The following is a 24,071-nucleotide window of genomic DNA, read 5'->3' on the forward strand; positions in this document are numbered from 1 at the left end:
CAGGGCTCCCTAGAATAAGCTAAGGTAGACTCCAGCTGAGGTTATATCTTGCTGAGCTCCATCCCTTGTCTTCTTCTTAGGAAAGGATTCTAAATGCATAAACTAAAACAAATAGGATTATAAATAAAACTTATTATGTTAATAATAATGTTAATGCAACCTTTTAATATAGTGCTATGCATGCTGCTTTATTCATGCATTAAATAACAAAATCTCACATTAGGTCAAATAATATTAAAGTAGCGATCAGAGCAAATAATATTTCAAGATATCTGTGACAAATGAAATGCAGCATGAATTATAATTCCTGTTATTGATAAGTCAAGGGTACTACAAATAGCACTACACTATCACTTATATGTTCATTTAAAAAAATGCGTTTATTTATTTGGCTGAGCCAGGTCTTAGTTGTGGCATGCAGGATCTTTCTCTAGTTGCGGTGCTTAAACTCTGGAGCGTGCAGGTTCAGTAGTTGTGGTGGTGGCCTTAGTTCCTCTGTGCATGTGAGATCTTAAGTTTTCCAACCGGTGAATGGTACCAAGTGACTCATACCCCTGAATAGCAAGGCAGAGTCTTAACCACTGGACCACCAGGGCAATCCCTCACTTTACATTAGTAATGATAGGAAACACTAAGTTTCAGTTAGAGGTTATTGAGAATAAAGAAGGGATTTTTTTATTTTCCCCATCCAGGTTCATGGTACTGATTTCTACTGACGGATACCTAGAGCTCTGGTTAGGACCCCTGAGCTGGAGTATTTATAGGCCTAGGAAACTGACATTCAAATCATCCAGCCTCACACTGAACACTAATGTATGCTTCATAACAACTCGAAGGAACAAGATGGTTTAACCCCTCTCACTTGTCCAAGAGTCTGGTTAGGGAACTTTCCAAGGGTCTGGACTGAACTTCCCTATTCTCAGGTAGTATCAGTAAGAGATGCCTTAATAGGAACTCAAAGTCCAGGAGAGCTCGCCAAACTCACCGGAAGAATACAATGACCCGAAACAATGATGATCACATTTCCTTGGCCTCAGTCATTTGGTACCATTCATCAATTCCTTTCACTCTTTTGACAGCCACACAGCTTGATATCAATGAGCAGATATTGTTTGTCAGACTGGGCTCAGATTTGTGCAGAAGTTAGGTATGGAAATAACGTTGTAGTTGCCCTCAAGGAAATCAATATTTTCTGGGATGAAAATTAGATTATCAGAGATTAGACTAAGATGGCACATCTCCTTTCCCGCCCTAAATTTCCTAAAGTGACAGAAAATATAGCTTTGAGAAATTGTAGATCTCCCACTTTTTCTCTACTAGAAAGAGCAATGTTTGGAAGAAAAAAATGGTGGTGGATGGCAAGAGCAGTGTGTAACTTAGGACTAGGGAGTCTATGAAGGCAAGATGGTGCTGTTCTCTGGTTTTGATTCTGGAGATGGAGGAGTTTGTCACATTAATGCTAACATTGATAATTATATTATCATTTATAATATCAATTAGCTATATTATTAACAGCCTTTTATCGACACAGAACTTTGCATGTGTTCACGTTTCTTACACATTTATTTTCTAATTTAAATCTTTTCACCTCACAACAGTAGAGAATGCCCTGCCTAAAGGAATGCAGAGAAGAGGCACAAAGCCTGTTCTTGGTCCCCAAGATTAGAATCACTGCATTCTTTCCCTTGGGCTGGGAGAATGCCCTGCACATTTTTGGAAGGATTAGGTACATAAATCACAGGCAATCTAGTTAGTGGTTCTTAAATTTGTGTATCATCTGAGGGAGCCTGTTAAATATGCTTTCTGGGGTCCCAATCCTGAAATTTGGATTCAGCAAGTCTGGAGTGACATAATTCTGCATTTTAAACAAATGCTCCATGTTCACTTGTGCCATGTGCTTTAGGCATGTACTTTATAAACAGCGTGTGACTGAAATTTAGAAAATCGATCTGAATTTTCCTTTTAGGGTCACACAAGGTTGAGATAATTTGTCTCTAATTACTATCCTGCTCAGGGGAGTTCAAGCCTAGGCTACACTATTAGGAAACAAAGGTCAGAGCAAAGAACACCACCACCACCTAGGAAAAAACAACGAGGAAACTTGATTAATACAGATTAATAACCGGGCAGGCTCGGAGACTGAAGAAGCCAGGCACACACACACCTTCTCCTATACATTGTGTGGTGTTCATTAACGTCTTTAGTGTCGGACATACGACTGTTCAGTGAGAACTGATGAAAAGAATAACAAATACGAGGACACAAAAACATTAAGACATATTCTTCAGTATTGTTTTTCAACTTGCTATTAAATTTAGGTCCCCGTTTGATAGAAATGAAACCTCATATTCGCCTTTAATGTTATTTTCAAGTTTCAACCTAAATACGGTGACTGAAAGTAAAGCAATAAACAACGCAGCTCTCTGCCGCATCAGGGGGTACCGGAAGAGGTGAGCCCAACAGGATGCCAGCGGAGGAAAACCACCGTGTAAGCTGTTTTGGTTGGAAGAAATAAGGGTACCGCCCAACATCCCTGCCGAACCGGAAACAGGGGCCCTGGGCCGCTCCAGCTTCCGGCGTCACTTCTCCGCGACTTCCTGCGAAGGACATGGCTGCCCTCGGCCGTGTCCGCTGGCTGACCCGAGTGAGGCCCGGGACACGAAAGGGCAGGCGGGAGGGCGGCGGGTTTGTACCGGGCTCACAGAAATATTCGGGGCCAGAGGCGCCCAGATCCGACTTAAAAGGCTTGTGTGTGTGTCGCAGGCACTGGTCGCCGCTCCGAATCCCGGAGCATGGAGGAGCCTGTGTACCTCAACCGTGGCGCAAGCCTCCTCGCGGACCCAGGTAAGCGCAGGCCGGGCTCCGGTCTCGCCCACGCCCCTGACATCTCCTCTCCTGGCCATTCCCTCCACCCCGCCCCAGGACCCCTGTCCTTGCCCCAGCTCTAGCTTTGCTGCCCCTGCTCGCAGGGTGAGGACGTGAGGGTGGAGGGCGCCTTTCCCGTGACTATGCTGCCAGGAGACGGCGTGGGGCCTGAGCTGATGCACGCCGTCAAGGAGGTGTTCAAGGTGAGTGGCCTGGGGCGTGACAGGGACGATGGCTTGAGTTGGAAAGGACTTACTCGATTCTGATCCTGCGATGTTTGGCACCTGTTCTTGAAGGCTGCCTCTGTCCCAGTGGAGTTCCAGGAGCATCACTTGAGCGAGGTGCAGAATATGGCATCTGAGGAGAAGCTGGAGCAGGTGCTGAGTTCCATGAAGGAGAACAAAGTGGCCATCATTGGTATGTGTGTCGAATGGTCATTAAGCTTCCCTCAGCACACATTAGTACATTAACTCTTCTGAGTTCTCACCACTGATTGGTGACAATCAGTGGGAGCCCAGTTGGAAACCCAGGAGTTGAAAGATCATGTGCCTCATGCTCTATGCAGGAAGGCTTTATGAATCTGTAGTCTGTCCTGGGGCTACGTCATGGGTCATTGTGCTCAGGCCCGTCAGACTCTTTGCTTGGACTGTAGCTCGCCAGGCTCTTCTGTCCGTGGAATTTTCCAGGCAAGAATACTGGAGTGGGTTGCCATTTCCTTCTCTAGGGAAATGGTCCTCAAGTCTTGTTAATTGTGTCTCAGAAATGCCATTTCTAGCTGCCTCTTTTCTGTCTTTCTGCTTTCCTACTGTAACTGCCTCATTAGACTTTTTGGCTTTCAGTTCTGCCCCTACAGTCCATTCTCTACAGCTCTTCTCTTGGAAAGACCACCATGACTGCCAGTCCCAGCCTTAGGGTAGGAAAGTAAGTTTGTTATGAGTTTTTCTGCCTCAGCTTTTCTGCCTTTGTTTCTGCAACATTTGTTCTGTTGTTTGGTCACTCTGGACTGTGTTAGTTTCCAAATAATGTGTACTGTCTTGACTTTTGCTGTTCCTTCTGCCCACAGTGTTCTCCTTTTGGTTCCTCCTGCCAGAATCTTCCTTACTCACTGTATTAGTTTCTGAATGCTGCCACAAATTACTGTAAACTTGGTGGCTTAAAATAATAGAAATTTTATTCTTTCCCAGTTCTGGAGGCCAGAATCCCAAAATTAAGGTGTTGGCAGAGCTTCACCTGAAGAGTTGAGGAGAATTTTCCCTAGCCTCTTCCAGCTTCTCTGGTGGCTCCTGGTAGCTACTGGCATTCCTCAGTGTTTCTTGAGTTGTAGATGTGTCACTTCAGTCTCTGCCTCTGTCTTGATATGCTTTTCTCCACTCTGTGTCTGTATCTGTTTCTCCTTCTTTTCTTGTATAAGGACTTGTTACTGGGTTTAGAACCTACAAGGATCCAGTGTGAATCCATCTCAAGATCTTTTACTTATTATATCTGCAGACACTGTCTTAACAAATAAGGTCACATTTACAGGTTCTGGGGGTTAAAACATGGGTATATCATTTTGGGGATCACTATTTAACCTGGTACACTAACTTAAACTAAGGTCTGGCTGAAGTGCCAGATGTTCTGTGATACTTCCTGGTACTGCCAGAGGGAATTTCTTCTCTGCTCCTGTGCATGTTGCTAATACCTCTCCCATGGTATTTATCATGTCCTTCCTATTAACTTTCTTCCTTCAGTGCATTGTTTGCCCCTTGAAGACAGGAGTTTGTGTGTTTTTTGGTTGGTATTCCTAGTGCCTGACACATAATATGTGTTGGTTGAAAAGATGTCACATATGTAGACACAGAAACATCAAGAAAGGTCACAGATCTAAGTTGTTTCTCAACCTATTTAATCCAGGCCCTTTGAGAATATGAGAACTTTTTTTCTGTTCTCTTAGGTCATTTTGAAGTTTCAACATAGTCTGGTGACTAGAAATGAAACAGTGGACACAATGTTTCTGGTTTTAACTACATTATTCTCCTTTGCCCCTTGCCTCCAGAGGCATTTAAGGGTCACTTATTTGGGAGTGTGAGGTGGGAGTCTGGATTGCATTATGTCACTGAGGAAACACCAATCCGGGTTTCCTTGAACTTGGCCTGTGCTTGATCCCGCCCCAACCTCTACTTTGTTTATGCAGGAAAGATCCACACCCCAATGGAGTATAAAGGGGAGCTAGCCTCCTATGATATGCGGCTGAGGTAGGTGATGGGAGGCTATTGGTGAGTGGGGTCCTGGGGCACCAGGCACAGTGTTTATGGCTCTACCCTATCCCCAGGCGGAAGTTGGACTTGTTTGCCAATGTAGTCCATGTGAAGTCACTTCCTGGGTACAAGACTCGACACAACAATCTAGATTTGGTGATTATTCGAGAGCAGACGGAAGGGGAGTACAGTTCTCTGGAACATGAGGTGAGGTCCTAGAAACTGTGGGGAGCAGGGGTGAGGAGGGGAGAGAGGCATAGCTCCTTCTTCCCTTCTTTCCAGTGTCACTCAGCTGCTTTTCTCTCATGCAGAGTGCGAGGGGTGTGATTGAGTGCTTGAAGATTGTCACTCGAACCAAATCACAGCGTATTGCAAAGTTCGCCTTTGACTATGCCACTAAGAAGGGGCGGGGCAAGGTCACGGCTGTCCACAAGGCCAATATCATGTGAGGGACATAACTTTGCATGGGGTAGGGTCCTGGGAAGGTAGCCCCCAGCACTCTCCCAGCTGAATCTGTTCCCTTTGGTCCATGAACAGGAAACTGGGAGATGGGTTGTTCCTGCAGTGCTGTGAGGAAGTTGCTGAACTGTATCCCAAGATCAAGTTTGAGAAAATGATCATAGACAACTGCTGCATGCAGGTAAGGCCCTCCCAGTGTCTCTGCTCTCAGTGAGGAGCAAGGCAGGGAGTTGGATTTATGTCTCTTCTCCATGCCCCCAGCTGGTGCAGAATCCTTACCAGTTTGATGTGTTGGTGATGCCCAATCTCTATGGGAACATTATTGACAATCTGGCTGCCGGCCTGGTTGGGGGCGCTGGTGTGGTTCCTGGTGAGAGCTACAGTGCAGAGTACGCGGTGTTTGAGACGGTGAGTGAGGTCACCTCCTCCCTCAGTCCTCTTGTGTGTGCCCTTCATCTGATCTCATATCCTCCAGTGCATCCCCCTGGCCGCCTCATGACCCTGGCCTACTCTTGTCCCCCCAACCCTTGCATCTTCTCAGTGTTCCCGGCCTGACCTCTCATGTAATGCCCTTCCCTGACTGCAGATTCTGCAGAATGTCTGCTGCTAGTGACTCTGGGCTGCTCATCTGTCCACAGGGTGCCCGGCATCCATTTGCCCAGGCAGTGGGCAGGAATATAGCCAACCCCACAGCAATGCTGCTGTCAGCTTCCAACATGCTGCGGCATCTCAAGTAGGTCACCGCCAGACTAGGATGGTGGCTGGGTGGTTTGGGGAACACAGTTGGGGAAATCAGGAAGATGATGTGGTGGTAATCTAGTTTTTCTGTCCACATTGGCAGTCTCGAGCATCACTCCAACATGATTGCCGAGGCAGTGAAGAAGGTGATCAAAGTTGGCAAGGTGAGTTTAGAAAGGCTATGGGGTTTAGGGTCTTGGCACTAATTTCTGGGAACCTGAGTTGGGGCCTCCTTTCCCTCCAGGTCCCCAGAGCTTCTGCTCTTTCCCCAGTCCTGTCAGGGCTGTTCATTTCTCTTCTCTTGGCTGTCTCATTCTCTTGATCATCTTTGCTTCCTAGTTTCCCATCTGCTATTTCCTCTTTCATCCACTGGCAGAACTTGTAGCTTCCTATCTAGTGTGGGGGGGAGATGGAGGAGCAGAGGGAGATAGCTGATAAGATGAGGCACCACTTTCTCCATACCTGGAAGCCTATCCTTATTTGCCACTCCCCTGCAGTTGTCTTTGCTCCCACCTGGTCTCCTTTATTTCCTCCAAGGTATCTTCCTCCTGTCTGACTTGCCTTTCCCATCTCACTCACGCTGAGCTTCTTACCCTGCTGAGGCTGCAGCAGAGCACAAATAGTGGCTCTGGCCCTCAGACAGGAGCGCACAGGTTTGTGCTTTTCCAAACCTGGCTGCCTCCTTGCATCTCTGCTGCATTGCATCTTGTTTTCCTGGCCTTGTCACCCTCTTTTGGATTCCATTTCCATCACATTGCCCTGCCCCTCAGCTTCATGGGCTCTCTTCTCTTCTTCACCACGGTTATTGCCGGTGGTGGCTGTAGGTACGGACTCGAGACATGGGCGGCTACAGCACCACAACCGACTTCATCAAGTCTGTCATCGGCCACCTGCACCCCTATGGGGGCTAGAGCCCTTTATTCCCTCCAACCTCACAAGGACCATACACCTCCCTTCAGTACTGTGGACCAGAGAAGAGCCCTATACCTCTAGACCATAATTACCTTCTGGGCAGAGCCTAGGTTGTTGGGAGCTGGCTTCCTTAGGGAACAGTTAGGTGGTGGGGGTTAGGGATGGGGCCCAGGCCACAGAGATGATAACAATTCTCCCCTACAGGTTCGAACTTCTGACATGGGTGGTTATGCCACCTGCCAAGACTTCACTGAGGCTGTCATTGGTGCCCTGTCCAACCCATAGGTCCCACCCACACCCATGTTAAGGTGTCCAATAAAACATGGTATGACTCTTGTGAATTTGTTTTTATTTTTATTGGGCTCTAGGGGATGGGATGGGGAATACCTCTGTAAGTTATGTCCCACTAGGAAGATGTCCATTCTAACTTTCCTGGGAGAGCTTTCGGAGCTTTTTCTTTTTCTTGGAGCCACTGCTCTTGCTGGCAGCAGCCTCTTCAGGTCCACTGCTGAGTGGCTCCTCCTTGGACAATTTCCGTTTTTTCTTGGGGACCGTCTTGTTTTCTGACTCATCAGGGTCAGTAACTGTTTCCTCTTTGGGAAAAGATTTCTTCCTCTTGGGAAGACTTCCAGTACCGGCTGTCTCTTCAAGATCACTACTAACTAGCTCTTCCTTGGAAAAAGATTTCTTTTTTTTGGGTTTGGAAAAAGAGACAGATGGGTCTTCCATTCCATTCTCCTGAAGAGCCTCCTGGGGCTTTTGCTTTTTCTTCTTTTTGGGTCTTTCACTTGTCTCCTGATGGCAGAAAGGGAAAAATGGGTATGAAGTAGTGTCAACTGTTTTATGTACACATATTCATGTTAGAATTCCAGCTGTTAAGCACTCAAGGAAGAAAGACTAGTGCAAATGGCATTAAAAGTGCCTAGTGTTTCTGGGATGGTTTTTAATAGAATGGCTTAGCTTTGGAAATCCATGTCAAATCAAAGGTAACCCCCGCCCCCCAATCACTTAAAAGGTAGACAGAACACACAATTATCCTTAGGTAATCAGACTATCCTTAGGTTTACAGAAAAACCTCACCATGCTGGTTTGGTCACAAAAAAGAATCATGATGCCAAGTGCCAGAGGGGACCCTGAAAACACTGGCACTGCTGACAATCCTAGGGAGAATGATTCTACCATAGCAGTACACTGGAGCCCTCCCTGTTCCCCATTCCCAGTATGAGATGCTAGCATCTCTAGACACATCTGAATAAGCAGTGCAGTTTGCACCATCCCTGGTTAAGAACTCCTGGAAGGCAGCAGAGGCAGAACACACTCGCCCAGGGAATGAACAGATGTTGCTACAAACCAGCTGTCTGGGCTCTTGGGTGAGTTTTCTCAGCACCTATCTCCTTCCTATAGAATCAAGAGGTAGATTTTGAGACTTCAAGTCTTTATTTCAATCCAAAAGCATGTACTGTAGACCCTGACTTGAGATGCTATATTCTCTGTTCTGCTGCTTTCTTGTCCTATATCATAAGATCTTTACCTAGGGCTGAGGACTAACAATTTACTACTGACCTCACACTCCTCCAGGGCACTGCTATTTTCTGAAGCCAGGGCAATTGCAGCCAGCCTTTTCTTTTCCTTCTTCAAGCGTTTCTTCTCCTGTTTCTCGAGCTTCCTAGTAATCTCAGCAGCCGCTTCCTCTGCCTGGCCAAAGAAAGATGCTGAAAAGGCTTGAAGACCTCTGGTTCCCCAGGTCTCTCTCATGGTTTTGTTGGATCAGGCTCATTAAATCAGTTTTTTGCCTCCACTCTACAAGGTCAGGCTAAGACAGTTCATCACCTCCAACAGCCAGCTCTGATTCTACCCCACCTGACCTGACCCAAACTGACCTGAACCATTGCCTCCTTCATGACATCCAGATTCTTTCGGGGAATCTCTCCAGTCTCATAGAAGGACAGCCGCTCCTCAACTTGTTCTCGAAGCTTCTCCCCAAAAACACTGGTGGGCACCTCTGGATGTGTTTATATAAGTAAACAAAGCACATCAGCCCCTAGCAGGACAAACTACTAGCTCAACCTCCAGCATTCCCCCTACCCTCAGCTTTACTCAGACCCAAAGTATCAACACTCACTAGGTGAACTGCTGTTGACGAAAAATACTGCCATCATTGTAGAAGCTGCTAGGGTAGTCAGCCTCCCCACCCTCCCAACTGCCCACTCCCCCACCCATACCAGAGAAGCAATCGATTCGTGAGGCAATACTGCATTTGTTTGCCAGGTATCGGGAGATGCGACCTTTGTTCTTGGCAGCTGCTCGGCCAATGAAGGTAGAGTGGAAAATGAGTCCATATTTTGGGGTGTTACCCCTTGTCTTCAAGGCTCTGGGAGAAGAATATTCAGCGGAGACTTTTAAGACCAGAAATTTCAACCGTGTTAGCTAAGGCAGCGCCTCCCTTCCCTTTCCCCAGTTTCCAGAGTGAGCCTCAGGCCAGGTTGGGTTTCTACCCCACCTCATGCCAACCCACCGCTCCCAGAGGCAGAGGGAAGGCATCCAATGTCGCTGACCTGGAAACTTGGTCCCTTTGCTGGGCCCAGGGAATCACTCAGACACCAGGACTGGCCATCACCCCCATAGCAGAGGCCTGTATAGGTCAGGGAGCCCTGGTCAACCATCACTGTGATCCCCAAACAAGCAAGTGGGCACCAGAAGTGGCACCTGAGTGTGAGCAGGTGCCCTCACTGGTACCTGAACAGGGCCTTTTCAGCCCCAAGGATCTGCACTGTGGATGCTGGATACTTGGCCAGATTGGTGAGACTGCCAGCGTGAGCAATGAGACGTGCACCTACCTAGAGAAAGAGTCAAGGAGTCAAAGAAGCTGAAATTGCCAACGTACCAATTGCATAACTTGCTTCAACCTCCTCCCGATCAAGTTCAAGTGGGGAAGATATGACAGGTCACAAAATACGACAACAATATGACGAATATACATGGTAATCCCATAATCCCCCATATTTTGGTTTCCCATGACGCACCGCTTCCCCAATTAGGGCAGACAGGCTGGGGGCTACTTGGCTCATCTTGGATCGCAGGTAAGTGTGTAGACTTTGACGGTACTCTGACAAAGACACCACACGGCTGGAGAAGCTCTCGATGTTTATCAAGTCAATGGCTGATATGTCCATGCCTAAAGAAAGTCAAGTGTGAATGCAGAAGCCCAATATTCAGAGCCCCATACCTTATCTTCACTGCTAGGCTCTGTACTGACCCATGGAAGACCGTGAGGCATCCAGAATAGCCTTAGCCTTGGCTGCATCCATTGTCAGCTCCTCCAGCTTCTCCAACTTTTCTTCATTAAGCTCCTTCCGGTTTCCAATGAACTGAGCAAGGCGGCAGTACGTAGCATTGTCATTGATGATCTTTACCAGCTCAGGAAAGTGATACCCATACCACTCCCTGCAAAGAACCACAATCACTCCCTGGCCCAGCTGTCATGCCTCAAAGCTACACTTGGCCCTCTCCACATCTATTTTATGCCTGGAGGAAATGGGAACAAATCAGATCCAAAAACCGCCATGTCTCCCCATTCACAATACAGACCAGGTAAAGGGCCTGCCTGGGCTGAGGTGTATATGGGGTGGATTTACTCTGCCTCCTCTTTCTATACAGTCAGTGTAAGAACACAGCCTGTGGTAAGCATCGGGAGGCCCAGCTCTACCAGTCCTGATCTCAGGATTCAAAATTAGCTAACCCACAGACCCAAGACCTTGTTTCTCAGGTCACCCCTGCACTTTACCTGACACGCATGGAGAAGGTATTGATATCCTTATCCAGCTGGTCCAGGAGGCTAATGGACTGGATAATCATGTTGTCCACTCGGTTCACATTAAACTTAACTTTGGCACGAGAATAGCTGTGTCCCAGCCCCAGTTGGGCTTTACAAGCAGACAAATCAGTGAGACCTTTCACCAGGTTGTGGAAATGCAGACGAACTCCTAGAAGAGGGCGAGACTGTGAGTAAGTAAAGGCTCTGAGCTAGCTCCTGCATGCACAGGCACCAGACAAGCAGGAGGGCTTCTAAAAAGCAACCTGCTAGGTTTCCAGACCCGTCCCCCCACCGGCTCCAGATTTCAAAAATGTCTCACCTCGAAGGATCTCGGCTATGACACCTCCAGTCTGGCAGTTGTACCCTAACTCCTCTTGTATAGCTGCACCTATCTTGGGGTCCCCAACCCCCAGAAGTACTTTCTTCTTTTTGGGTGGTAGGTGAGTCTCCAAGAGCAGGCGGAGGTCCTCATGAACAACACCTCAAGGCAAAGAACAGAGCTCCCATTAACATGCTGAAGGATGCTTAAATCATAAAAAGGGATCTTGTCCCCTCAACTGCTGATCAGTGACAGACTGATCTTACATTGGTCTTGCAGAGCATGCTAAGATGGCCTGTGCCTAGAGAGCCCTCCTCTTGCTCAGAGGCTTTGCTCAGAGATATGGAGACATCACTGATTACATTCACTCAGGGGATTGACAGACTCAAGTCATCACTGCAAAGCCAGCATCAACCATAGGAGGAACAGCACTCAGGCCCAATAACATAAGTGTAAAATATATTACTGAAAGCTTGAAACACCCTTGAGCACAATGGATGTATTTAGCATCAGATCTGTCTTCTGGGACTAAAACTCTTTCTCCAGGCTTTTAGCATCAAAATTACCCTTTGCAATCAGCTGAAGAAACCAGCAGAGAACCACATTTGATTAGATCTACCATTATACCAGCCCCTCAACCCCAGCCTGATTTCACTTAAAATCATTTATTACTACAGTGCCTACAGGAAACAAAGCCTACATTCTAGGTTGTTAAAGGGTTAACAGTACCAAGAACTACATCTCGGGTCATCTCCCTACAATATTTAGTGGCCAACTCACCTTCAGACACAGCGTTGGCATTTTCCAAGGCAACCTGGGACGAGGAAAAGGGACAAAAGGCCACAAGACGAACGATGTTGTGGAATTTGCCCAGGTTCAGCACGCACTCCTCCACCTGGGGGGAGAAAGATGAATGATTTCCTTCCTTCCCTCTTGCCTCTAGTAAAGCAGCAGCAGCTCTCGGACCTGAACGCACTTTTAAGACCAAGCGAACACTAAAGATGGACAGATCAAGGGCCCCAAATCTCGGTTCCGCTTCATCGGTAAGAGGTGGAGTCTGGAAAGCTTACTTTTTAATGCTTCAAACGCAATTCTAATCACGAATGCAGGTAAGGACCCCCTGCTTTGGAGCTGTCGGGCCCAGCGCACCTCCCAATGCGCGGCCAGCCACGTGGGAGCGCGCGGTGCATGCTGGGGCCCGCGCGCCCCAAGGGGCTGCGGAGCCGCCGGCTAGCCCACCATGTCCACCCACCTGCGGCAGCAGAAGGCTGATCTCCTCCACCTCCTTCAGCGCCAGCAGCGCGTAGCCGACCGCGTGCTCGAAAAGCACGTGGAGAAGCACCTGAAAAGGCAGCAGGGACGCCAAAGTAAGCACCGATCCCGCGTCTGCCCAACCCCGTCCGCGGGGAAAGCCCTGATCCCAGCCCACGCTCCGGCCCAAACCCAGGCCCAAACCACGGCCTCCGACTCGCCCGCAACCTACAACCACTCCTCACCATGGCGCTCGCTCCGGGTCCGGCTAGCACTGCGGCGAGCGCGCTCTGGCGCGCGGAACCAGGCTCCTGAGGCCACACCCCCGTCTCGTCGGCCAATCAGAGGCCGGGGACGGTACCTTCCCGCTCCTCGGGAGGGGTCGCCCGAGGTGGTACGGCCCGCAGGGCGGGGACTGGGGCGCGAGCGCCGGCAAGTCGGCCTTTTCCGGTGTCTGCTGCCGCATGGTTGTTTGGTACGCGCCGGCAGGAACGGGCCCAGCAGGCTGCAAAATGGTTTGGAAAGGCGCTTTTCTGGCTAACTGTCCATTCAGTCTTGTTTTCATCCTGTAAATTACAGACAGCAGAGCTTAGTGGGATCCGGGCTGGAGGCCCCCGCGCGGATCGCGGCGACACTTCAGAGCAGAAACTCTTGCGGAGCCTGGTCTCCGCAGCGCTAGGCATCTCAGGACCTAGGCCCCGCCTCACGGCCCCAGGATAACCAGGACCCCCTGTGTCCCCACCCAGCAATAGGGGTCTACCCTCTCCCCGGCCAGGGTTATGCGCGGGCTTTCTTCATCACTGGGGCGGAAGCTGGGCCTACGGCGCGCTGGCGCGGATTTTGAAGTCGTGATTCCCTTTGGCTGACTTCATGCATTTCAGTTATATTTTATTTTTAAAAATAAGTGCTTCAGGCGCTGAAGTAGGAAAGAAAGATGATCCCATCTTTTCCCGGTTCGGTTTATTGTTCCCTGCTTAGGCAGAACCTTCCTTTTGCGGGGCCACGTGTCAGGCCCTGGTGCACTGCCCAACTTCTTAGTACCTCGTTAGTTCCAAGGGAACGGGGGCTGCTGTCGTGTCCTCTGGGTAGCTTTATGGCACTCAGGCGACTGTTTTGAAATTATTGATACTTTTGCTTTAATAATGTCTGAGTTACAAGTCCAAAACCTGGTAACCCCAAAATGGTATATATATATTGGTAAATTTAAAAATAAATCATCTTAAGGGGATTTTCACAACTTAAATTCCCACAACTAGCGTGCATTTGTAAATTCAAGGTATTTTCTTAAGCAGTTCAGTTATTTGACAAGATTCAAGTACTGAGCTCTTAAAATCTAGTAGATTAAATTTTAATCATAAATCTTAAAATCTCATGGTCCTAAAAAAAAAAAAAAAAAAAAATCTCATGGTCTTAATATTGCTTACAAATGTGCTTACATTTTGTTGCCTGTATCCACTTGTAATCCTGAGTTCAGACTCCATCTCATGTTTTAAAACGGAATTGGATCAGTTACTCCATCTCATGTTTTAAAATGGAATTGCAAAATTAATCTGTTACATGAGAATGTAAAATTCTTAAGCATTATAAATGCCAAATTAAATAGAAGTTTCCAAAATGTATCAGAAAATAAGCTATGACTGATTTACTTGATTACTTCTATACTCAATCCTAAATATTCCTGGGGTTACAGGTGCTTGTCTACTAAAGTAGGGAATTTCAGAGGAGAGGTTGGAATATGTTAATCAGTTTGCAGAATTAATTTAGACATTCTTGGCCAGTATTAAAAAAGTAGGATGAAAAATAAGGAAATAATAGTCCATCACATAGAGTAAGGGGTATTGGTTTGTAAAATTTTTGTTTTACACATATATACATATGTGTAAACATACATATATACATATATATACACCGTATATATGTTATGTAAGTGCACATTTCTGTGGATTATATACTAAAAGCCTGAGAGTCACTGAGCTGAAAGTTTACTCCATGGCTTTAGATAGATTTGAGTCCTCTGGTTATAAAGGAACTGTGTTAAAGTAGTTTGCTAACTTAGAGGGGTAGCTGAAGAAAAGTGCACTTCAACTAGTGAGGTAGAAAAGCTTATAATTAGATAAGGATATGGCATAAACACTCCTTTATTTCCCTCTCTTTGCTAAACTATCTCCCCTTGTGCTTCATAATCCTGACCTCCATGGGCATCTCTGCAGCATGTGATGTCAAAGATTATATCTCCTTTGCCTTTGAGCTGTTTGTTAAATTCACTGAATTTGGGGATAATTTTTTAAGTAGCAGTAAATATGAATCAGAGTCAACAAACCTGGGCTCAGGTCTGAGCTCTGCTGCTTAACAACATGACCTTAAGTTAATCACCCAACTTTCCTAAGCTTGCTTGCTTTCTTTTTTTTTTTCCCCAGAATGAAGATGGAGGATATTCATTCATCCCTCAACAAACATTTTACTGAACATAGGCCAGGTGTGACACAGGTGTTGTACCTGGCATGTAGTAGGAACTCAACGAATATTAGTGGACTTTTTTTTTTTTTTAATCCCCTTTATCAGTGAATAGTGATAATTTTTTATCACAATATTTCACTTTACTTGTTCTCAGTTGAGTCCCAGTTCTCCCATCTCTTCTCATAGAATCTACTAAAACCCCAGTTTTTATAACCCAGCTACTCTGATTCATTTCTATCATTAACTTACACACATAGACAGAGCACTTGTAAAACTAAGTTTAGTTTCACTTGGTAAAACAGTTAGGCATTCTGTTTTTCAACTTCCAGTGGCAGTAGATAGACGATTTACTGATTAAATGTTGTAGAAACCTGGAAAATATGTTCAGTATATAAACCTGCCAGTTACTGGTATCTCGGTTGTTTTCTATTTAAACAGGGTTGCTAAGAATCTTTCAGGCTTCCTCTGTCTTCTTCAGGTCTTTTCCAAATGGCAATGTGGAGCACTCTTATACCCTAGTTGCAGGGGAAGAGGGGGGATTTCTCAGTTCTCTGTGCTCAGGATCTGGTGCTGTGTCTTGAGACACCATCAATCCCTGCTATAAAATGGCTGCTTTGGACTGGCCCCTGGACCTGTACACTTATCCTCTGAGCCACACTGATCTTAGACAGATACTTGAAATCTCTGAGCTGTATCTTCTTATGTCAGGCCTCTATTGGTGGACATACTCCACACTGAGGCGTGTGTGGTCTTTGGGGTCACCTGTCTGCCGTGTATAGGCTGGGAGGACCACGCTTATTACCGGAGGAACTTTTATCCTAACCCTTTCCTCATGAAGGACATCCCTGGTGTCTCAGATAGTAAAGAATCTTCCTGCAATGCAGGAGATGTGGGTTTGATCCCTGGGTTGGAAAGATCCCTTGGAGAAGGGAATGGCAACTCACTCCTCATGAATGCTCTGTAAGCTTCCCTCTGCTGCACTGACCATTGCATTGGGTTGAGTGTGGGACCTCTAGAGCAGGGGTCAGCAAACCATGACCCTGGGGACCAAATCTGGCTTGTGGCTTATTTTTGTAGGACCTCAGAGCTAAGAATGATTTTCATGCTTTTAAAGGGTTTTAATTTTTTGGGGGGTGCGTGGCAGAGACTATTCGTGGCCCACAAAGTCTGAAGTATTTATTATCTGACAATTTATGCAAAATGATTGCTAGTCCCTATTCTGAGCTCAGACGAGATTGGGCATTTTCAGGGTCGTATGGCTGTCGCTGTTCTTGGAGGTAGGCAGTTTCATCTGTGCCATGTTTGGGGAGCATGGCAGGAGTGAACAGATAATGATATTTGTAGAAATGAAAAACTTGTTGAAATTTAAAAGAAATGCATTGACTTATTAGCAAATTAGGTGTGGCTTAAGAGAGTATTAGTGAACTGGAAGATCTGACCAAATAATTTATTGAGAATGCAACAAAGATAAAGAGGTGAAAGAGCGGTTAGGAGATGTGGAGTAAGTCTAGCCCAGAAAGCAGGAAGGATATTAGTGAGGGTTCTCTTCAGAGAAACAGAAGCAATAGGATGTAGCTATAGATACAATGAATGGGGCTTCCCTGGTGGCTCAGAATGGAGTAAAGAATTTGCCTGCAGTACAGGAAACAGCAGGTTTGATCCCTGGAGGATCAAAGGATGGGGAAGATCCCCTGGAGGAGGGCATGGCAAACCACTCCAGTATTCTTGCCTGGAGAATCCCGTGGGCAGAGGAGCCTGGCTGGCTACAGTCCATAGGGTCACAAAGAGTCAGATGTGACTGAGGATGCATGCACATAGATACAGATATAGATAAGAGGAAATTTATTATAGGAAATGGCTCACATGTTTGTGGAAGCCAAGAAGTTCCTCAGTCTGTCATCTGTGGGCAGGAGAACCAGGGAAACTGATTATGTTAATTCAGTTTGAACCCAAAGGCCTGAGAATGGGGTTGAGGGCAGCTGATGTTGTAGGCCCAAGTCTGACACTGAAAGCCTGAGAACCCAGAGTGTCCGAGGGACAGGAGGAAGTGGATGTCTCAGCTCAAGCAGAGATAGAACTAATTTGCCCTTCCTTCGCCTTTTTGTTCTATTCTGGTTCTCAGTGAATTGGCTGATGACCATCCATGTTTGGGAGGGCCATCTGCCTTACTCAGTTTACCAACTCATGCTAATCTCTTTCAGGAACACCCTCACAAACACTACTAGAAACAGTGTTTTACCAGCTATCTGGGCGTCCCTCAGTCTAGTTGAGTTGACAGCGTAAAATTAACCATCATCAGGAGGAACAATATTTGAAGAGGTGGTAGATGCAGTTTCCCCAGAACTGATGAAAAACATTGAGCCAAAGGTGCAGGAATGCATCTCAAACAGGATAAAAAGAAATCCAGGCTTGTACCCTTGTAATAAACCAGCAAAACACCAAGAACAAAGAGAAGATCTTTAAAGCATATTTTAAATAATTCAGATTTATAATGGTTACAAATCATTCAGGGTTTCTACTTTCTTGTACAATTTTTGTTAGTTTTCTGGGAATTTGTTCATTTCATGTATTTTGTTGTTAACTCAGTCCTGTCTGAATCTTCATGACCCCTTTGACTGCAGCACACCAGGTTTCCCTGTCTTTTACTATCCCCTGTTTGCTCAAACTCTTGTCCATTGAGTTGGTGATGCCATCCATTTCATCCTCTGCTGTCCCCTTCTGCCTTCAGTCTTTCCCAGCATCAGGGTCTTTTCCAGTGAGTCGACTCTTCGCATTAGGTGGGTAAAGCATGGGAGCTTTAGTTTCAGCATCAGTCCTTCCAATGAATGTTCAGGGTTGCTTTCCTTTAGGATTGACTGGTTTGATCTTGCTGTCCAAGGGACTCTCTCAAAAGTCTTCTCTGACACTACAGTTCAAAATCAGTTCTTCAGCACTCAGCCTTTTTTATGGTCCAGCTCACATCCATACATGACTACTGGAAAAACCATAGCTTTGAATATATGGATCTTTGTAGGCAAAGTAATGCCTCTGCTTTTTAGTATGCTGTCTAGGTTGGTCATAGCTTTTTTTTCAAGGAGCAAGCGTCTTAATTTCGTAGCTACATCTGCAGTGATTTTGGAGCCCAAGAAAAATACAGCATTTCATCTGTGGCTTCACATTTTTTAGTATAGATTTGAATAGATTTTTTTATGTTTTGTGTAGCATATATAGCTGTGATCTTTTTAATCTTTTATCTTTACTTTATTTTTATCATTCTCAGAAAAATGTTAATTTTCTTTTTCAAACGTTAACTTTAGATTTTGTTGATTCTATTGTATGTTTTTTGTTCTTGTATTTATTATTTCCTTTCTTCTACTTGATGGCTTTATTTTGCTGTGTTTTGTTTCTTAATATGGAAGTTGGTTCTTTGGCTTAAAATTTTCTCCTTCAATATGCATTTCTCTCTAGATACTTCTTTAGCTGTATTCACAAGTTTGGCATGCAATACTTTCATTATAATTCAAATAAAATATTCTAGCTTCCATTATGATTGCTTCAAGGACCCACACGTTGTTTAGATGGGTATTAAAGGATGAAGTCCTCCTTGCTTTCCATTGCTGATTTCTAAACATTATTTCCTCTTTCTCTGAGAAAACCCCCAGCCACCCATTACTGCCTGGTAGCATTTGATTTCGTACTGGGAAGGACTACTTTTTGGATGAGGAGGCAAGATACTATTGATCAAAACAGTTCTGGGGTACTACAGGCTGTTGTACTTCCTCATCTCAGATTTACTATCCTGATTGTATTGTTCCAGCTTCTGTCAGTATCCACCTAGTTCTTTCCTTAAGTGCTGGTGTGGCCCTGACAGCTGGCATCATTTTATGTGTGTGAGGTCCAGGGATTCCTTTGTAGTCTGCAGACACCTCACAGACATGAAGCTTGAACTGGTGGGGGTGGTGGGAGGGTGGGTGGAGAAATGAGCCTAAAGCTGCATCTGTTCATCTCAGAACCCTAACTAAGTCTTGTATTTCAACTGGTCTTTTTTGGGCCCCTGAGAACATAGGTAAGTTTTGAGCTAGTGGGCATCTTGAAGACTATATGATCTAACATCTTTTGTGGATGAGGTATCGGCTGTAATGATGTTCGAGAAGCTACAGAATCAGTTTTTCCATTCCTTAGAAGAAAAAAAAAAGGTTTTTATGTGCCTATTGTATGCCAAGGTTCTTTGTAGATGCTGGGGGTACAGTGTTATACAAAGTCAAGTCCCTGTCAACGTGGAGTTTACATCCTAGGAGACAGGAAATCAAGTAAATATGTAGTACATACTTGGTACCATAGATGTTGGTACATGTTAAGGAAGGTTGCATTGTGTCCCTCAGTGGAGGGGCAACATTTCGAGCAGAGATGTGGAAGGATGATGAAAGCAGTGATAGTACTAACCCATGGCGTCTTCGTTCAGAGACTTCACTAGCCATGTGCTATGATGTAGCAGTGTGGGAGGCTGACCAGGGTGCTTGAGGAAGATTTCAGAGGCAGGAGGTAATTTAGGTATTCACAGAAGGATGTGTGGGTCATTTAGAGATGGAGGGTGGAAAGAGTTGAAAGCCAATCCAGAGAGAAGAAACTCCTGAAGGTGTAAGAGATTCATCCTGTTCGGTAGTTGGACGAAAGACTGAAGGATCTAACGTGAAAGATCTAGAATGTATGAAGGCCAGGGTGAGGGGCTTGGGCCTGATGACTCTTACTCTCCCTAAAGCAGTGTTTGATAGCAGATTAGTTTGGAGGTGATGTGCAACACATTTCCCACCAAGTTCCAGCTGCGAAAATGGTAGCAGGTCTGAAGGAGGCTACTGGCTTGCCAGGTGTGCTCCAGGCTCAGCTTTAAAAAGCCATGTGGGCCTTTCTTGTCTCTGTGTTCACCCATTGGGAAGGATAATACACTGCAGCATCTCTTCCTCTTTTATTTAGCTTGGTGTATGGCTTACTGTGTCATTTTGGTGTAATTAAACCGGAGTTTTTACTCTGAGCAGTGTTAATGGGGACTTACGGAAACGAATGTTCAAAGGACTAGGCAAGAGCTTCAGGAAGGGAAATTACATGAAACAACCACAGGATGGCGGCACTTAACACTCATTTCGTGAATTTTTCACATCAAATTTCAAAGGCTTCTGGCAATTCCCAGGCCAAATAAACATTCTTTGGTAATGCAACATTCTTTGGTAACAATTTATACATATTTGCAGCATTTCTTTGCAGAGACACAGAAGAATGGGAAGCCTTCTAGAAAGATCATTTAGGAATACTGGGTAAAAGTTTTAATCAGTCAGTGCTGCTTGTGTTCATGACCTGAGCCTGAGGATGTTTGATCTTACCCAGGCCTATGATAAAGCTGTTCCTTATTGAGCACTTAGTCTAATGCTTGGCGCTTAGTCTCATATGTGTCAGCTTGTTGAATCTTCACAACAGAATCTGGGGGTCTCTGTGCCCCTGTCCTTAGGTTAATTCCTGATATATTTTATTTCTAGCATCTTATATGCTTTGTTTTTGTGCTGTTTTTTGTTTCTTTGTCCCTCCTTTTTCTTAGAGGCACTAGTAACCCAAGATCACTTTATTTTGAATTTTTTAGTAACTAATGTGTTTTTTTCTTTTTTATTGAGGTATAGTTGATTTACAGTGTTAGTTTCAAGTATACAGCAAAATGATTCAGTTGTATATATACATATTTCAGATTCTTTTCCATTAGAGTTTATTAGATGTTGAATATAGTCCCCTGTGCTATACAGTAGATTCTTATTTATAGCACTGTGTATCTGAAGCTCCAATACTTTGGCCACCTGTTGCGAAGAGCTGACTCATTGGAAAAGACCCTGATGCTGGGAAAGATTGAGGGCAGGAGGAGAAGGGGATGACAGAGAATGAGATGGTTGGATGGCATCACTGATTCAATGGACATGCATCTGCCCAAACTCCGGGAGATAGTGAAGGACAGACAAGCCTGGCGTGCTGCAGTCCATGGGGCTGCACCAGATGAACATCCCTCCTCTCTTACCCATACCTTCTTCCTCTACCCATGTCCCTAGCTCATTAGAAGTTTTCTTTTGCCTGATGGTCCCAGGATCCACCATTAACGAATCTACTGATGGATGTCTTTCAAAAAAGCTTTAGTGTTTTCATGACAGAGATCTGGTAACTATTTGAATTAAGAAACCTGTTAAAATGTGTCCAAAAATTCTTTGACCACTCTTCATTCAAGAGCTGGAGCCTAATTTCCATCTCTGAGTATAAGCTAGACTTAGTGACTCAGTTCTAATGAACAGAAATTGGTGGAATTGATAGTGTAACTTTTGAGAACAGGTTATAAGTGGTGGTGTGGCTTCCTCCTTGCTGTCAGATCACTGGGGGGAAGTGAGCTGCTCTGTTGTGAGGGTACCCAAGCAGCCCTATGGAGAGGTCAGTGTAGGGAGTAAGCAAGTCTGTGGATGGCCAGCTAGGAACCAACACCTCCTGCTAGCAGCAATGAGTGAGCCACTTGTGACTGTATCTTCCAGCTCCCGACAAATGTTCTGATGACTGTAGCCCTGCCTCAGATTGTGACTGCAATATGCAGAACCAGAATTTCCTGGTGAAGCCAATCCCAAATTCTTGATCCACAGAAACTGTGTGAGATAACAAATGTTTGTTTTAAGCTGTTAAGTTTGGGGGATAATTTATTATGTAACAATAGATAACATACATTCCTTCACATAAAGTTATGTGTCATCAGAACAGGATAATTTGTATTTGTGGTGGGTGAGTAGGGATATTGGTCAGCCTTGGAAGCCTGAGGGTAACCTCTGGGAGTCCTGGACTGAGACTGGCACCCTGCCGATACTTGCCTCATGCTGGCAAGGCCTCCTCAGTGGTCTGGCCTCCAGGGCTGGTGCCCCCATGAGACTTCTGCACAGAACCAGGATGTGATCACCAGAGACAAGGCTCTACACTGTACCCTTTGCAGAACTCCACCCCCCCCCCAAACCCTTTACAGTAAACAATCATTCATTTTAGAATTTCATGCATGAGGAAGAATTTTCTACCCTGAGCAATATTTTGTTTCCTTCACCAGGGCTTCCCTGATGGCTCAGAATGTAAAGAATCCATCTATAATGCAGGAGACCCAGGTTTGATCCCTGGGTCAGGAAGATCCTCTGGAGAAGGAAATGGCAACCCACTCCAGTATTCTTGCCTGGAGAATTCCATGGACAGAGAAGCCTGGTGGGCCATAGTCTATGGGGTCTGGAGTCAGACACGACTGAGTAACTAATACCTTCAATTAGGTCAGAGGAACCATGCTGCTTTCTCTTTGCCTTGCTGCCAGGGAGACTCCAGTGCACTTTTGATGCTTGATGGCATCAGCTCTCCTCCAGCCAGTTTCTGGAGAATCGCCATTTTCCCACTCACCAAGGCTGGACTTCATTTTACTTTTATTATCATTGGCTTCTTGAACCTTTTGTTTACACTGCATCACCCCCTTTGGAAGGACGTGGTTGGTGGTCAGGAATGTGTGTCCCTCTTCAACCTCTTCCCAGTTGGTGGAGCTGGTAGAAACCTGTCCCCACGTGGGCTCCATGCAAAAGTCTATGATGGTGATCATGGCCCTGCCCCCTCTCCCTGAGTCTGGAGCTGAGGGAATCTGCTGTGAGTGCAGGGTCTAGAGCTGCCTGAGCCAGGACTCTGGCATGGGTAGTTAGTAGGGGGAAGGCTCAGCTCTCCGAAGAGGTGGGTGAAGCCTTTGTCCTCTTGGTAGCTAACAAGAGCCTGAGACTGAGTAATCAAAGTTCCCACATTCAGTGAGAGTAGAGAGAACATGAATGTGTGTGAGAGAAGAGAGGAAGAGAATGGTTTGGGGAGGTGGGGTGAGCTGGTGGGGCCTGAGGATCAGCCCCAGGACCATGCTCCATTAGTCCCAGCTGTCAGTGGGGTGGTCTCCAGGCCCGCTTTCCAGAGGTTGACCTCCAAGGATGAGCCTGAGGACGGGCTTGGCCAGACTCTGGTCTGACACCAGGGGCCCGAGATACAGGGAGGAGCTGGGAGGCAGGCAGCACAGTCTTGCTGGCAGAACTGGAGGCCCCAGGGCCCTGCGCCTTCTGGTCCAGGGTCTGGCTTTGGCTAGCAGGGTGATGTGCAGTCCCTGGGAAATGAACAAGACAAGAATGAGGATATGGGAGATTTCCCTACAGTGTCCTGGTGTGGAATTGGAGTTCTTGGAAGCTGCCCTGTGCTCTAGGTAGATTCCAGTCCTATTTGGTGATGTGAGAATGGTTGGATTCTCACATGGTTGAATGGATCACCTAGGGGCACCTTGGCCCATTCTTGGTATAAACAGCTGTGTTGGAGGAGTATGATCTGGATAAAGAGCTAGATTTTGAATGTTGGCCTTAGGCTAGACTCTCTGAGCCTGGTTTTGTTGAGAATAAAATCAGAGCTATAATAGCAGCTCACAGATGGCTACCAGGGTCAAATATGATGATAGAAAGCGTTGTGGAAACTGGATCAACCCCAGGACAGTGCCTTGCTAATCAGATCCATTTCCAGCTCTTTCACCTACTTGTTTCCCTCCTTTCCTTAACTCCGAGTTGGGTACAATTACTGCCTTGTTCTTCACCAAACCCAGTTCGAGGACACAGAAATGGACTAAATTTCCATTGTGGATAGTATGGCCTGTGGCCGAAGTCCAGACTTTGATGGGCACTGTATCCATGTGTGACCTCTAGGCTCTTCCCACTCCCAGCCTGATGCAGGTATAGTCACAGGATGAGCAGAGCCAGGGTTCCCCACATCACTACTTGGGAGGAGAGTGGCCATCAAATGGAAATACCCAATTTGGGCTTTACAGAGTGAGAAATTTTTATTGTGTTAGAGCCATTAGCTGTTAGGCCTGCTTGTCAGAGCAGTGTCATTTTAGTGAATACTTCAAGAAAGAGAGGGCTTCCCTGGTGGCTCAGATGGTAAAGAATCTGCAATGCGGGAGACCCAGGCTTAGCTCCTGGATTGGGAATAT

The 24,071-nt window shown here is 46.0% G+C and overlaps 3 protein-coding genes and 5 non-coding genes across 9 annotated transcripts in view; 1 reads left to right on the top strand and 7 right to left on the bottom strand.

Annotated features, from left to right (window-relative positions):
• Nucleotides 1–2,565: 2,565 nt before the first annotated feature.
• Nucleotides 2,566–7,552, top strand: IDH3B (isocitrate dehydrogenase (NAD(+)) 3 non-catalytic subunit beta). Of its 2 annotated transcripts, none has more exons than XM_043479131.1 (12): nt 2,566–2,644; nt 2,764–2,844; nt 2,970–3,068; nt 3,162–3,282; nt 5,039–5,099; nt 5,177–5,309; nt 5,414–5,547; nt 5,640–5,742; nt 5,823–5,969; nt 6,200–6,294; nt 6,403–6,463; nt 7,124–7,552. In XM_043479131.1, exons 1-12 carry the CDS (start codon nt 2,609–2,611, stop codon nt 7,208–7,210), a joined length of 1,158 nt encoding a protein of 385 aa, XP_043335066.1. In that variant the 5' UTR covers nt 2,566–2,608; the 3' UTR covers nt 7,211–7,552. The 2 variants fall into 2 exon arrangements, with proteins under 2 accessions (XP_043335066.1, XP_043335067.1); XM_043479132.1 differs by having other exon boundaries at nt 7,416–7,552.
• On the bottom strand, nt 7,544–12,957 carry NOP56 (NOP56 ribonucleoprotein). Its single transcript, XM_043479129.1, has 12 exons — nt 12,841–12,957; nt 12,597–12,686; nt 12,125–12,239; nt 11,345–11,506; nt 10,996–11,194; nt 10,468–10,655; nt 10,235–10,386; nt 9,948–10,048; nt 9,434–9,582; nt 9,092–9,213; nt 8,775–8,906; nt 7,544–8,006 (listed from the first exon to the last, which is right to left on the bottom strand). The coding sequence occupies exons 1-12, from the start codon at nt 12,841–12,843 to the stop codon at nt 7,635–7,637; spliced, it is 1,785 nt and encodes a 594-aa protein (XP_043335064.1). The 5' UTR covers nt 12,844–12,957; the 3' UTR covers nt 7,544–7,634.
• Nucleotides 8,976–9,046, bottom strand: LOC122449045. Its single transcript, XR_006271863.1, has one exon. It is a non-coding gene; the product is annotated as a small nucleolar RNA SNORD57 (small nucleolar RNA).
• On the bottom strand, nt 9,305–9,375 carry LOC122449046. Its single transcript, XR_006271864.1, has one exon. It is a non-coding gene; the product is annotated as a small nucleolar RNA SNORD56 (small nucleolar RNA).
• Nucleotides 9,799–9,884, bottom strand: LOC122449071. The gene has a single exon (XR_006271886.1). It is a non-coding gene; the product is annotated as a small nucleolar RNA SNORD86 (small nucleolar RNA).
• On the bottom strand, nt 10,773–10,908 carry LOC122449058. Its single transcript, XR_006271876.1, has one exon. It is a non-coding gene; the product is annotated as a small nucleolar RNA SNORA51 (small nucleolar RNA).
• On the bottom strand, nt 11,675–11,746 carry LOC122449077. Its single transcript, XR_006271891.1, has one exon. It is a non-coding gene; the product is annotated as a small nucleolar RNA SNORD110 (small nucleolar RNA).
• A 10,026-nt stretch (nt 12,958–22,983) lies between the features above and the next one.
• The window catches only part of TMC2 (transmembrane channel like 2), a 94,613-nt gene continuing 93,525 nt past the window's right edge, over nt 22,984–24,071 (bottom strand). Inside the window, exon 20 of the mRNA XM_043479128.1 lies at nt 22,984–23,201. Coding sequence (XP_043335063.1) covers nt 22,984–23,201 — 218 coding nt within the window. The remainder of the gene's footprint in view (nt 23,202–24,071) is intronic.

Source organism: Cervus canadensis, chromosome 10 (assembly GCF_019320065.1).
Source record: "Cervus canadensis isolate Bull #8, Minnesota chromosome 10, ASM1932006v1, whole genome shotgun sequence".
NCBI classification, from domain to species: domain Eukaryota; kingdom Metazoa; phylum Chordata; class Mammalia; order Artiodactyla; family Cervidae; genus Cervus; species Cervus canadensis.